This window comes from Bombus vosnesenskii, unplaced genomic scaffold (assembly GCF_011952255.1).
Source record: "Bombus vosnesenskii isolate JDL3184/JDL3185 unplaced genomic scaffold, Bvos_JDL3184-5_v1.1 scf7180000013289, whole genome shotgun sequence".
Classification (NCBI taxonomy): domain Eukaryota; kingdom Metazoa; phylum Arthropoda; class Insecta; order Hymenoptera; family Apidae; genus Bombus; species Bombus vosnesenskii.
Window position 1 is genome coordinate 404,090 of NW_022882942.1, and position 15,742 is coordinate 419,831.

General features: G+C 47.3%; 1 protein-coding gene across 2 annotated transcripts in view; it reads left to right on the forward strand.

Moving 5' to 3' along the window:
• Positions 1 to 15,434, forward strand: part of LOC117232471 (homeobox protein prospero) — a 41,139-nt gene extending 25,705 nt beyond the window's left edge. For both annotated transcript variants that reach the window (XM_033491821.1, XM_033491822.1), the window contains exons 4-5: positions 12,107 to 12,251; positions 13,652 to 15,434. In XM_033491821.1, coding sequence (XP_033347712.1) covers positions 12,107 to 12,251; positions 13,652 to 13,831 — 325 coding nt within the window. In that variant the 3' untranslated portion in view covers positions 13,832 to 15,434. The remainder of the gene's footprint in view (positions 1 to 12,106; positions 12,252 to 13,651) is intronic.
• The last annotated feature ends 308 nt before the right edge of the window (positions 15,435 to 15,742 follow it).

Consider the following 15,742-nt stretch of genomic DNA (forward strand, 5'->3'; position numbering starts at 1 on the left):
GACGAGCGAAGGGCGACTGTTTTTCAAGGTTTCTCATACCTCGGAAATCGTCCCCTTTATTCCTATCGGGCCCCTTCCGTACGTAGTTCTTCGGTTACGCTTGATAATCGTTTCGAATCAACAAATACCAAGTATCGATCGAAGTTCTTCCCAAGGTATTGGCTAATTTGTTGGCTGTCGACGCATCGAACTCTCTTTCCACGTTCGAAGAATTATCCATTGAGTCATAAGTACTCGCTAAGGCAGTTACTTGTCGTATTTAGTGGACAAAATTCGGACAAACTTTACTTTACGAGGTATACAGGCATATAGGCGAAAGCAACGAGAAGCATTCGATTTCTACCAAATATTAATATTAAACGAATTTAGCTACAAAGAATCGTGTAAATTTTAATTATATCACACAGGATCCTAATATACTCCTCCTAGACATTTAGGACGTCTCTACTTTTCGCTGTGTACCAACGTGTTCTATCAGAACAGTACGATAGGAATTACCAAACTATATTATCAGAGGCAAAATTACCATAATCTTTTACCGAAGATTCTAAACGTTAGAGGGAGGAAGGAAAATAAAGAAACGAGAAGCCCGCGGGAACGCGGAGGCTCCCTTGAAAAACGCGACCTAGACCCGTGGCTCTGTTCCGCGTTACAGCTCTTTCAAGCTGCGGAAACGTGCCCGTAATGTGGTTTAGCGTGGCATGACAGGAGGTAAACTTGACGACAAAGAATTATTGATTTTTTTTGAGCGGGTTGAACGAGTTGCTGGGCGGCTGAAGCGGTCCCGGTAGGGTATTCGACAAAGGATGTTTTCCAAGTCCCTAACCTAGGTAACCCTTCTCCTACGCTTCTGTCGCATGTGTACGTGTTTCCGTGTGCCACCCGGACTCTCAGTGGTTCTACTCTTGCCCCTGTGTCGACGTGTGTGCCGGGGGTTCGCCCTCTCCTTCTCTTTCTCTTTTCCTCTCTCTTTCTCTCTCTCTCTCTCTCTCTCTCTTCCGCCTGTCCTCTTTCCCCTCTTTTTCGTCTCTCGCTGCCCACACGCCGTGTGTACTCAGCCGATGCACCGAGGACTTAACTGCCTTATTGTCGTCCCAACAGGCATCGGAGCTTCGGGACAGATGTGCAAAATTTAAGGTTAGAATACCAGAGAAATCGTCACTGACGTCGAGACCCAAGCTTCGCTCAGCCTCTTCCTTGCTTCTCGCAATAACGCTCTCCCCTCGCTTTCCACCAATGAATAGGAAGTCGATGACCCACGAATTTCTTCAAATTAAATCGGTAAATACGGCGTTTCGCAGAGTAATCGGTCAATTGATACCTTTGGGTAACAGATTATGGTCGGAAAATATGATTATGGTCGTGGGTTAATCCCTTGACGAGTTTGATAATTTAGAGAATAATTACCTCCTTATTCTCAAGATCTCATACATATTTTGCTATCAAATATAAAAAATACCTACTTTACGTATATTTGACGACTTGGACGAACTATTCCCGAACTACTTCCGACGAATGAAACATCCGAAGCCCATTCATAAGAACGTATACCTAATACCTGTTTATAGATAGCAAATCCAACTGTTGTACTTTAGCGAACTTTCGTAACGTACACGTATCATCGATACCATCATCAGATTTGTTCGACACGTAAAGACCCGCATTGTTCGTAACAGAAGCGTGTAACTATTCATGAAAGAATCAGTTACATCGTACAATAAGCAAGCTGAAAAGCGTCGCTAATTTAACAATCGGTGAACGAAAATTTAAGAAAACTTAAAAAAAAACTTACAAAAACTTGCAACGTTTTGCATCCTTCGTAGACAGATTACATAGATACATCTTGCATAGGTACGAACACCAGGACAGAGAATCGATAAGTAACGTTTCCGAAACCAACCAGTTATTACACATATGTATATCAATCGAAGACCATTCGACGATTAACGCTCGGACAAGCTTTCGAACGGCCAGTCGAAGAAGGTCAAAGACCCTGGGCTCGAATTGCCGCCGGAATGGATCCGGTGTTCCACGATCAAGTAAGACGCTCAAGAATGCATCGTACCGGAACCCGGTAATTGAACCATTAAAAATTCGCTCGATCCCTTAATCAAAGAATGCGTTTAAAGCAAAGTGATCGAACAGTGTGGCTTCGCGTCTGACATCCCCTACCCCGATGATCGTAGCAGGCTGCCGTCGTTGCAGCAAGGCAACAGCCGCCAGCGGCAGTAACAGCAGCGGCAACCAGCCTGGCTGAAAGTGCATCCACGTTAGAGCTCGGTCTTTTTGGAACACCGTACACCCAAATAGTCTAATTCAGCTTTCGCACCTTATGCACGCGAGGCTGCACATGCATAGTGCAACAGCGGCCGGTGCATCGGTGGCGGCTGCTCGGACGCCGGGGAAAAATCGATCGAATAAAAAATGCTTGGCCGATGCCGACGTGTGACGAGGACGCGAATCGCGGCCGATAGCAGCCAGTGGAGGTGGAGGAGGACGAGGACGAGGAGGACGAGGACGCCGGCGGGGTTGAAGGAGGGGTGGTGGTGAAGGCGGACGGGGGCTTAGTACGGTAGCAGAAGGAGGGATAGTCCGGGACCATTGAAGAGTGAAACCGCTCAAAGCAGCTGCCCCCGCCCCCTCTCTCGTCCAACCTTTCACCCTCCTCCTCGCCCCCTGATCCTCGCCCGCTTCGGCCTGTGCGCCCACCGATCCCAGAACCTCGACTCTCTCTTACTCCTCGTAGCTTTGAAAACCACCCCTCTCCGCTCCAACGTATCGTAGAGCCCTACAGCATCGCCACTCTCTCCCTCTCCCCTCCTCCCTGTGTAGCCGCTTTCTTTTTCTCCTTCTCGTTCGCGCTCGCTCTCGTTCGTCTGCTTGCTCGCCGATTTCCCTTAAGGGAAGCCGAAAATCCCCGCGCTCCGAGAGTCCGTCGTGTAGCCGTGCTGCAAGAAACCGAATTACATTTCTCCGATTCCCGATCCTTCGTTCGTGTTTTTCCGACCAAACCGTCCGTCACGATGCTCGTTTACCAGGTTCGGTGCGCGGCTGCTTGTTGAACCGCGATTGCGACCGTCATGGAACAACTTCCTGAATGAGAGACGGGTCGCGTGGGTCCAGATCGGACAATTGCTTGGCATTCCCGCCGCTTAATACTCTGTATTAACGCGTTCCGTTTGATTATTTTCTTATCTCGCTTACTTGTCGTAAACGCAAGTTCGACGCAGACTCGCGAACATATCGAGCAATACTATTTGACGAGGGGAACAAACGCGTCCAAGCAACAAAGTACGGGGTACTGCATATACGAACGAGCTAAAGGTGCAGAAAATAAAAAGGATCCGCTCGAGTATCGGTTACCGGTACACCGCTTACCAGAAAATATGCAAATGCGTCTTTCGATTTCAATGAGCACCGGCTCGCGCCGAGTCTTCTTCGGTCGTTCTAATGCTCTTTGCATAATAAATTCGACTCTCCGCCGTGCGATTTACATTAGGCAAGCGTGTGCCACGAGTGGCCAAGTTATTCGTCCGCCTATCTGTCTGTCGGCACACTGTTGATGTTCTCCGAGGCCAACGTTAAGAGAATGAAAACGAGTTAGCAAGGAGAGAAAGACCGAGGTTCAAAACGAGGGGAGCAGTAAGGGGGTCGAAGGGGGTCTAAGGCAGCCAGATGTAAAAAGAGAGAGAAGAGAGTAAAAGAAGCGGGAAGGGGAGTCGAAAAGCAAGGGGCACACTAGGAGCGTGCATTGTAAGATCGGCGCGTGCGGCACGCGGAGCCTTCGTTCGCCTAAGTTTGTGCCCTGTGTCGTAGAACCCCCGTGTTCAGAACCGGGCCCCCTTCTCCCTTCTGCCTTTTCGTGCCACCGTTTCTCGAGTTCCCTCTTTTATGAAGGGCGAGGGCCCAGAAGCTCATTGTCGGGGGCACATCTGCTGCGCGATCGCCAAACGATTGTCTCGCAAGCTTAGGAAACTTGCTCCTCGTCGAAAAAAGGTGGCTTAGCAGCCGGGCGGACCAAGCACGCGGCCATACGAACGTACGTTCCCCCTTCGAGGGGATGACCAGAAGGACGACTGTTTTCGTAGAAGCAATGTAACTTTTGGCAAATGTCTATTTGCACGTTAATAATTTGAATGATCGTCGTGTCTTGGTTCGCAGACAAGTCATTCGATGTGGCTGAATTATTCTTACTAACGAAAATGAATTTTGGATAATTGTTTCTTGACTCTGTTGCGTCACTTGAGTCGTCGACGACGAAAACGTTGAAAGATTTTTTAGGTTTAAAGAGAATAGGAAAATTTCGTTGTTACGATGCATAATTTCTCGCACGTATCGAAGAGTCCCTTAAAACATTAAGAACCTGTTTCTTAAAACAATCGCGAGATCGCGATATAGAAATTTTAATTGACACGCATGTCGAAAATTGATTAGAGTTAGATTTATTTATTAGAGATTTATAAAGAGTCTGCAACTGTCTGATCCATCTTGATCTCTAAGTGTACAAGAAGAACAAAGTACTCAACGCGATACACAACAATGCAAACTCCTGCAACACGAATGATATTGATCGGTCATTTACTTCGAGTCTCGCTGTAAAAGGTATGCACCACGGCGATGCTTTTCAGAGTTTCTTACAACACCCTGAAAGAAACCGTAATTACGGTTCCCTCGTAATTTAAACGCGTGGCGCGCATCGCCGCGAGAAAATGATCTAATTCGCGTATCTCTTCACCCCCCCTGCCCACCCACCCATGCTCTCGGACGTTCCGTGGAAAAAAGTTCATCGTTCACAAGCCACGACTCGTCACCCCTTCCGAAAAGCGGCACCGGATATTACTCCGTCCGCCTAGCACCCATCAGTAAGCCCAACAAACCGCCTCGCCGGTCGCAATCAACAACACCGGCGACACAGAGCAAGCGTGCGACCCTTAAGCCCTTGCGGAAATAGCACGCGAGCGTACGGAACGTGTCATACTTGGCTGGGTGGCCGTGACGGGACAGAATGAAGTAATCACTTGCTAACTTGTATTTTAATTACTTGATTTTCCGGGCTGCGATCGCGCCGTCGTCGACAACGACCACGACGAAGTCGGGACGACCAACGCAGAGCGGCATCGCAGCCTAGATGATCGTCATCGTCGCGTTTGCCGCTCCAAGTCTGAGTACAGATGGCGTTAAAGTGTTAATTACTAATTAAGGAGGGTGCACAGGGTGCAGCATCAAGACCCTGCGCGACACCTTTTTGAACGCGCCCTCTGAATGGACGCTTACGCCCTGACGGGCAAACGCGTGTACTCACCCATCCATCCGCATTCATGAGCCACGCAACCACGCACACACCTATATACATACGCACTGCGTACTACGCGATCTGTCCACATAAAGAGGGAAAGAGAGAGGACGTGCATCTGTGGGAGGTGTGCTCGGTTGCACGCGCGTGAGAACCGAGACACGGCGTGACTCGATGCGATACGATGCGATACGATGCGGCGCGACACGACGCGACCTTACCAACCCTGCATGCAAGCAAGACGAACGAAACCGGAACGCGCGCGCAAACACGTAACACGCGCGCGCTCAGGCCACCGTTATGTTACGAGCGCGCAGACGCTTAATGTTCTCTCGTTATATGCACTTTCACGCCTCGTGCCCGTTACCCGTGAGGATAAAGTAGCGCGTGGCACGACGTTCCTCTCGAATTCTTTGCGAATTCTTCTTCCGTACCCTCTCGTCTCGCGCGTCCGCTAGACGGTTTTTCCAGCTGGCTGTGACGCCATCGGCCACCGCACAAAACAGCTGCGTGTGAATTTATCTCTGCTGATGGCGGTTGAACGCGCCGATTCAACTTCGCCCACGATGTTTCTCTGTTAATTGTGCTGAACGCGCCGGTATTCTGTAAATGGACCCCGTTTCTGCCCGCTGATAATTATAAGCTGAAAAGAAAGCTGCCGCGCGGTAGTAAGGAAACGCCAGGGTAATGTTGTCCCTTTTCCTTGCGCCACCGGTTAAACGTTCCTCTCGAGCGTTCCTGAGCCGTGAACTTGAGTTTTTTGGCTCACGGTTTAGGAGGACGCGGAGAAGTAGCCATCCAGGCAAAGATTAAGCGAACGAAATTTAGCGTTTTTGTGGCCTGTACGCCGTGTTTGTCCTGAAACGGGCCCTAAAGATTCCTGCGAGTAAACTACCTTAAAAGTCTCTCTTATTTTAACAGTGTCCCTTTCATGAAGATCGCGCGCGTTACAAAATATTTAAAAGCCCGCGTTTTAGCCGTTGCTCCGATGTAAAAACGTTTTAAAACGCTCGCTGTTTACTTGAGTAAAATTTCAAACTAGTATTTTATTCTCAATTAAATTAAACAGGCTTACAATTAGATATATCATTTATCGTATTAACTCTATCGTAAAAATATTTTTACTAGTCTTATACAAACACTTGCACGAACTAGATTATTATTTTATATGGTCGAATTCTTGTTCATCGGCTAATTTCACATCTCTGTTATATAATTCTAGAGACGTTAGATAGACGCACGCTACAAACGTTTATAAATCGTCGCGTTTATCGTCGATCGATGAGCCAATAAGCAACAGATAAATGTAGAAATTGATTCCATAAACGGGTGTCGAACTTTAGCCAAGGGTAGATAGATTTAAAGAATGTAAAAAGTTTGTTCGGGCCGATCCAAGAACAGCTGTTTCACAGAGGGGACAAAAAGGTTCCAAGGTGATCGAGCCCGCGGCCGACACTTTGCGAATCTTGGCGGATTGTCGGCCGTTCCTTGAGCGTCTTCTCCCCTTCGAGAGGGAGTCGTCCGTGGGAAAGTTCTGGCAAGAAAGCCGCGCGAGGGGTTGAGAGAGACTTTAAGGGTCAGCTCCGGTCTTGGGGAGCCGAGGTGTTCGGCATTGTCGAAGGTCGACCGACTTGGCATAACCGTTAAAAGGGAGCCGGCTGTCTGGCTTAAGAAGCACGATCTTTGAATAGAGACGGGGATGAGGAATATAAGTGACAAGTACAAGGCGAGAAGACGCGAGTCGTCGTTACGCCCTGAGTCACTTTACAGTCTGGAAACGCGCGGCCGATTTCTCGCCGCGCTTTTCCACGCCCCTGTTTTCTACATCCCTGTTTGCCGAATGCAAATGCAAATAGCTTCTCTTTAGAACTGCGGGAAGCAAGTCATCTTGCGACGACACCCTTACGTTTCAAAGCGAAGAGAAGGAAGCGACGTTAAGAAGGAAGCAAATAATAAAAAGAAGAGAAGAAAGGCCAAGTATATGTATGTTTAAGCCGGTGAAAATTCTTAACTTACTCGAAAGTATGTTTGGACAATGACGATTGGAATTCGAAAGAGACGCGAGTTTTTTCGCGAATCGACCAAATAGTGGTTAAAGAGTGGTGTGAAATTAAAAAAAAAAAAAAAGAAAAACGGGCAAGTACTGATGTTCCCCCTTTTAATTGGTGCTCTCGCCTATACGGCGTGCAACCCGCTACAAAAGCGACGCGTCGAAACAGCAACCCGCGACGATGAAGATCGCGTATGAAGGAGGCGTCACGTCGACAGCCATCATTGCCATTAAACGCTTCAATACGCGGCGCCTCTACAGCTCGCATTATTGCTTCACCTGTGCCACAGTACGCGCCATCGTCACGAAAAAGGAATCGACGAATTTATGTTTATCGCGGTGCACCCTGTTGCCTTTGTGCTTGATGAAAACGCGGCCCAAAAGGATCGGTTGCGACTCGAGGAATTCTCCAACGACAGAAGCGTTCCATTCAAAGGTGACAAGTGAACGCGAATGTTCGAACGACCATGAAAGGAGATACTAAAATTAAAAAAACTAAGAAAGAAAGCGAACAAAATGGTCGCGATTGTATTCACGTAAATGACGAAAACTGAGATACACGCGTCAAGGTCTATTAAATTACACGTGTTACAAACATGTTCCGTTAAGGACGAACAAATTACGGGAAAGAAGGATACTTGCAGAACTACGCAGTTCTCTCCCTCGAAAGCGCCTCTCGCGATGCTAAGGATCGCGAAAAACTCGAGGTAACGATTTCCGTTCGCGGCAAGAGTTAATTATTCCCTCCTCGAAGACACCCCGCATCTTCGCCTTCTTTCTAGTCATCACCTCCTGCTTTCTCTCTCTCTCTCTCTCTCTCTGCCTCTGTTTTTTCGGTGGTAAAGGCAGCTCGTAATTAGATGCTAATAATCAGCACCCTCCAGGAGGATCACGCTCTTTTCCTCTGTCTCGTTCGCGTCTCTGTCGCTCTCTTTCGCCGTCGCCCCGTTGCAACGGGGCGCAAGAAAACCCAAGCCCCTGAAGAGCTTATTATTATCCTAATTATACAATACTATAATGAATGACTCCGCGGCTCACCCTCTAGCCCTTGCTCTCACTATTTTCCTCCCGGTGGTGGCACGTTCTCTTTTTCTCTTCGTTCCTCGTGGTCCCTCCCTCTCGCTCCTTTTCCTTTCTTCTCGCTCACCGTTGCTCTTCTCCTCTGCACTTGGTAGTCGAAGAGTGGCAATTCTAGCACTCGGGCTTTTTGTCAAACCGACTACGGAACTAGTGCCGTCTCCCTCGCGCCCTTACACCCTATTATGCGACCAGCCTCGTCTCTCGTCCCGTTTTCTCTCTGTCTCCTGGTGTCTGTTTTAATTAGGCACTTCGCGGATATATATACGTATCTACCATGCGGTATTACGTAGGTACATAACCCAGCCGAGCCCAGCCCAGCCCAGACCTAGCCCAGTCTGCCTACCGTACGTATTCCACCTATACTCGGCGATCCGACGAGCTTGAATGCGGTTGATGGGTGGTTGAGTAAGGATTATAGACGCAGGTGACACATACACGTTACCTCCGAGAGGTTGAAGTCGGGGGTGGCTCGGCCCCGATGGGTGCTGCTGACGGTTCAAGGAGACGTTGAAATAGAGAGACGGAGCGCGAGATAGGAAGAGAAAGAGAGAAGGAGAGGAACGCACACGTGAGAGCGTGCGAAAGGGAGAGCGACCACGAAGGGAGAAAGTGAACGCGAACGAGCTACCGAAGGGAGGGAGAAGGGACTCGGGACACGATTCTACAGAGACACACTCCTCTTTCAATTCTCCTCTCTCGTGTGCACAACCTTCTCTGACTGACTGCTGATAAGAGCACGCGAAATTGTCTTAATTGGCGAGAGAGCCAATCTGGAGTGATCGAATGAGAAGTGGCTCTCGCGTCTCCGCCACCTGACTCCTCTACTCGCCCTTTCTTCTGGTCGCTGAAGAGATAGATCGGAACGTGACGCGCCAAGGATCCCATTGTTTTCTTCCGTTGGTTCGAATAGACGAGTTCGATAGACGAGTGTAGCTGCGTCGATCTTGTTTCCTCGATCCTCGATCTTGCCATCTTGTTCGTTACTTCGAGTATCATCCGCTCGTAACCGCGGTTGCTGGTCTTATCGATGACTCAGGTCTACCTAAAACTTTAGCCCCTTACCGATATCGTTGAAGTTACCAGGTCGAGAGGTATCTTTACTATGTACGTTTTCAACATCGTCGAGAAAATAAAATAAAAAAAAATAGAGAGAAAGACCGAAGAACTCTGTTCTGCCGAACCTCTGTAGTAAGACTATAAAAAAACTGTAAAAAATCCTTCGTTCGTCGTATGACCATTTTAATCGTCAATTTCAAAGATTCGATTAATCGCTGATTCCCGAGCAATTACTTAACTCCAAAGAACGAAGGAACAAAGCATCTTCAAAGGGTTGGTTTCAAAGGTAAACAGGAAACTATAGCGGAAGAAAGGAAGGGACGAAAACGCCGTATAATGGAATATTCCTAGATGCATTTGGTTTGGTGGAAACGACGGAGACGACGGGTATGGAAATGTTAGTCGATCTCCTGTTTCATGAGCTGCGCGCGAGTCCGCCAGGCGGAAGCAATCTTAAAAATTGCTCCCAGAGGCACCGAGCGAAGACCAAGACCCGAAGGTTTGAACCGGTTGCCTCATATTGTCGAGCATTCAGGGACCTCGAGTTATACAAGCCGCAGTGGCACTACCGACTCGTTGCTTTCCCGCTGAACCGTACTTCTTTGCATCCCCTCGGGATCCAAAGTGCAAGATCAACCTGACTGCTATTTTCGCTGCCATTCTGGCCTGCTACTCTAGGATACTTCCACCACCGAGCGCTCACTTCTCTGTGTGCGTTTAAGGGTGAGGAGGATAGGGACTTCGGAAAGAAAGATCGAGAAAAGAATGGAAAAATATCCGGACAAGTAGCAACCTTCGCTTACCCGTTCCTTCTCTCTGTCTCTCTGCTCCGGTCGTCGCGTCAAGTCATTTTTGTGTTTCCCTCGCTCGACTTGCTCGTTGCTGATATCGATAAACGCGGCGGCGGTTTCCTTCTTCGTCGCCATCGACGTCTTTCCCTCTCTTCATCCGTTTTCTTCTATCTGTCGCGATAACTTCCATGTTACTCCGTTGGATACGTGAACGTATGACAAGTAGGAGAAGACACGAGAAGTCATTTATTTACTCTTATAAATTTTGAATTTTGCAATTATAGTTACTAATCAATTATAGTCTATCGAGTGCAGTTATCTGAACGTCAACTCTTATTACGTACGTACATGAAGGAAAAGTCATAGATAGTGAAGGGAGTCAGTTAACTTGTAGTATATGAACTGCAGCTGTATCAACTGTTCGTCTACCGATGGTTAAACTAATCCTTAGTCTTTAACGATCTATTTGCTATGTTACAAACCTTGAGAAAATCTATTTTCAGAATACACCATGTAACACGTGATATTCACTCCATCCCTGACATTTACTTCGCTACCCTCCTGTGATGAAAAACTTGTAATGCTTTGAAACCCGACATTAGTTTTCTAAGGTTTTATTGGAATAGCTAACGAACGCTTACCGCCTTAATTAAACACATTTTGAAAAATCTGTGAGAAATTTTGTGAAACGCAACGAAAGTGACAAAGGTTGTTCATTGTCGCTGCGTAATCGCATCTTAGCGAGATCGTGTTCAACCCCTTCATCTTGAAAACGAACGAGCAAGCGTTGCATAGAAAGTAATTCCGTCGGCGTTTCAGTTGAAAAAATAATTAATTTCTTAATCAGTGGCAGCCGTATTGAAGCGGTTGTCGCGTACGCAAAGACGTCGTACAAAGAACCGGTTCGCGTTCAAAGTAGCGTGTTTCGTTTCAGTGTCGGCACGACGCCTCGTAACCGTTCCTTTCCCGAGTTTTCGGTGAGATCCAGCGAAGCGAAGCTACCCCTTGGTACCGCCCCTTCTCGGTTTCTCCACGCGAAGGCTCGGGTCACTATTACTATACAAATTACCCGCCAATTAGTGACTTGTGCTTGTTTAACTGCGTTAATTAATGAACGTAAACGGCAAACTTGACGTCGGGAACTCGATTTTTTCCTTTGCCGGTGCAGAGAAAAGAAAGAAAAAAAAAATGACGGTATCGCGCGCAATCCTGCGGCGTTTGTAAGTGTACGCGCGTACACTCGTTCGTGCTTTTCTGTAAACGTCGGCGGTTGCCTCTGCGAGGGTGTCGAGGTCTTCTTGGACGATACAGTGTAACACGTTCTTAATAGTCTCTTTGAACCGCGTCGCTTGCCAGCCGACGAGGAGTTGTACACACTCTTTGCGACTCTTTCCCCTTCTTCCTTCTTCACCTTCTACCGCTTGCGTCAGACCACTTTTAGTATCGACCCTTAATTAATTATCGGTAGTGCATTAGCATTCTCCGTTCCGCGAGAATCAACGTCAAGCATGGCGCTTGCTAACTTTCGAAGGAGAAAATATATTTTTACCCCCCACCATGGTTCGTCGTTTTCTAGCTACCAGCGAATTAAGAGGATCTCTGATATCTTCGTTAGGTTCCTTTGAACGGGTGGGGAAATTACGAGGTTTTGTACGACGAAGCTCCGGTATATTTCATATCGATGTATTTGTCGAATGTTTAATTTGAAATCTGACGAAAAGATTGCTTCTTTCTTTTTTAAATGCAGATTTGAAATCATTTCGAGGAGAATCGAAAACAAAGTAGTAGTTTAAAATTGTTGTATGGCTGACGACTAATTTACTTTTGTTGTTTCAGGGAGTTCTACTACATCCAAATGGAGAAATACGCGAGGCAAGCTGTTTCGGAAGGCGTGAAGAACGTAGATGACCTACGAGTTGGAGGTGACTCGGAAATCTATCGAGTTCTCAACCTTCATTACAACAGAAATAACCATATTGAGGTAAATTGACCGAAAAAAAGAATTCCGTAAAAAGAAGATATATGAAAAATGCATTTCGAATTCTATTTAAGAAAAAGAAATTCCAAAATTGAGGTAATTGAAACTAACTGATACCGATTGACGTCGACTTCTGCTACGAGACGTTTCAGCCGCATTTATTAAGCCCGAAAAATTACGCGATAATGAAGGATTAAAAAAGGAAGAAATAGTACTTTTGAAAATTTACGTTACACTTTTCCAATTATTTATGACGTCTTCTTGCAACGACTGAAAGTTATAGAAGCAGGTGATTGATTATTTAAAAAGATGAACGTTAATTACGTTTTTGGAGAATAGAATTTTTCAGAAACGAAGGTATAGTTTTCGTAAAGTTGAACCGCGATTCGCCATACCTTAATACGATAAAAGTTGCAGCACTCATAATGTCGTTAGAAAAACAAAGAAACGGTTTCGATGCACGACCACCTGCGTGTCCTATGATTCGCCAATCAAACTCGTGACATGCCGCTGGAATCGAGCTGTCAGAGTCGAAATTTCGATAGAAGCGACAAAATTGCCGGCAGTCGGATCGTTTCCAGCACGGAGACAGCGCGCGACCGTGCAATTATTCGGCGGTCGGCCATGACCGCGCCACGTTACCCCGTCTTTCTCATCTCGCGGAACGCTTTTAAACGAATTCGAACCGGTTAGGTTGAATCCGAAGTTACACGTCGCAAAGCCGGTGTTACCTGGCAAATCACTCGTACGTCTCTACTTTCCCATTGTGGGGCGCAATTTACTTTCGCCACAGCGTAACGACCGTTGATTGTATTTGCAGCAGGTTGCGCGACGCCGCGCGTGCACGCGTAAAGCAGCTATTTAATATTATTTAACGAGTCTCCGGTGAAACCTGGAGGCATCGTTCTTCCGGGCCTGGCCACAATCGTCATCCCCTTGACGCGTAATTAATTACTCGTGTTCGTTAATAACCCAAACGTACTAATTATAAGTGGAAACTCTTAGCACGCGGCTCAGGCAACGCGGACGAACCTGCGCGCCCGCTCGCCTCGTGCTCGTTAAGCGATACATGCGTGACATCGCTTTAATTCTTCGGATACGCGCGACTCCTTCGATGAATCGTAATGAGCGCAGTGAAATTATCTTTCTCGTCTCTACCGGAGATGTGTATACTTTTTTCCCCCCGTCCTCTTAACCACGTTCGAGATTCCCTCGTCGTTGAGGATGAACGGCGTGTCGATTGATCATTTGACGCGAATTTCGTTCGTCGATGAACTTTTTCAGCACGAACGTGTTCTTGAGTAACAGACTCGATTTCTCGCGGCATGTAAGAAAGAGATACAACGAGATAACAGACTCGTTGCTTTTTTTCAAAATTGCTAATGTTCCGTTGGAATTTGCAGGTGCCGAGCAACTTCAGGTTTGTGGTCGAACAAACGCTAAAAGAATTCTTCAAGGCGATTCAGGGTGGCAAGGACACCGAACAGAGCTGGAAAAAGTCCATCTACAAAGTGATCTCGAGGCTGGACGACCCGGTACCGGAGTACTTCAAGACCCCGAACTTCCTGCAGCAGCTCGGTTAAATCAGGAGGTCGCGTGGCTCTTGCTCTTCGTGGTGCGCGGGCTCATCAGCGCTCGTCGGCTCCCGGTAAAACCAAGAAACCAAAAATATATAGCGAAAGAAGGAACGGTCAGCGAAGAAGGATCGCATCCGCCAGGAGGTACACGTCCTTCGCGTAAAGCGCGTTCAGGTATCCTTAAACTAACATATCGCAAAACGAGCGTGAGAGAGAACGTGAGAGGGAGAGAAAGAAAGAGAGAGAGAGAGAACATGAGAGAGTTAGGGAGATTGTACACACGACGTTCAGGAAGAACGAACGGAACGAATGAACACGCGACGTACGGAGGCATCGATCATCAGCAGGAACGATGAGGAGTGCCGACGAAGGATCAGGCTGTGACCTAATCACGAGACAATGTCTACGCGCGAGATGGGTGGATAATTATTATACGCTTCGTGCCTTTAATTACCCGATCGAACGTCTCTCGATCGGGACACCGTGAGTTACTAACGAGGCCACGAACTATCCACCCTTTCCTTACCGTGGACAACACCGATACCGAAATCGACGGTCTTTGGAGGAAGCGGAAGAAAACAGGACGAAAGCGTGGTCAACGAACGGCAAGGAATTACACAATACACAGCTTCGAGCGTCGAGAGTACCTATTGTTTCGATTTGTTGCGTACATAATACGGTTCACCGATGAATATCGCCTAATTTTAAGACACTCGTTTCTCCGAGTAGGCATTAAGGAGCGTAATAACCCGCGACGACGACCGATGGGTGGCTTTCGTTCGAACGAACGTTGACGAGGTGTGTAAACGACGATAGCTATATTTGTCCACGTTTCTAGAGAAACCGATGATACTTATTATCTACCGATGATGGAGCGAGTTCCGCTGGACGGATCCTCCGCAGCTTCCGGTTGAGAGGCAGAAGAGGAACCCTTCTCGTGGATCTTCCGGAAACGACTCGCAACAAACGGCTAACAAAACCCTTCGTTTCGAGTCGTTTCGAAACGGTATGGAACAACGATGGCCAGTTTCACTCGGCATTCGTCACGCTGCGTACCTCGTGGCATTCTTTTTTTTTTTCTTTTTCTTTTCTCAAAGCGCGGACCTCGTGATTCGATCGCACCCCTGTCGAACGTCGTCTCGGTAGCATTAGTTTCTATAGCGCGATCACTGCAACAGACTGGCTCCGACACAGGGAGAGCCTGGATGATTCGTTGTTCCCAACGAGAATGCTAGGATGGCGGTTCGTACCGAATCGACGGGAACGAAACCCGATGTTCTTTTCTTCAACGGAAGTAACATTTTTCCATAAGAAAGATAGAAACGGCCGGAACACGCAGGAAAACCTGCGTAGGAAGGCTAGCAACAATATAAAATCCCTTCTCTTAAGTTGTACATAAGATTTTTGTCTCGTAATCGCACCATGTCGAAATAAACGAAAAATCGAAGAACACGTTGGAAATCGTCGCGAATATGCTTGGTTCTATTCGATGGAAATTAAAAGATAGATTATAACCAACGATGAACATTCCTAACCCGGTGAAAGCCTCGAAGATTCCGTATTCGGACGAGCGTGACGCGCGAATGTCGAAAAACTCGAGCGTATCGCGGACGCGATCCCGGCGATGCTCGCGATCGCGAAACAAACGTCGATTTAACTTGGCAAGAAGAAAAATTCTCTGTCGTTGTATTTTTCTCGGTTCGAAGTTCGCTCTCGCGAAAACAAGAGAACGAAAACGAAACGCGATTGTAAACGGAGAGAAAATGTCCGCGGTGCACGTATAATATTGCGCGTAAAACAAAAGTAAATTACGTAGAGAGATGTTTTTATTAACGATTAATTGATAGAATATAAACGAGGTTAGGCTAGTCGCAGTGACAGGAGTACGAGTAACAGGGACGACAACAGGGAGGGGCG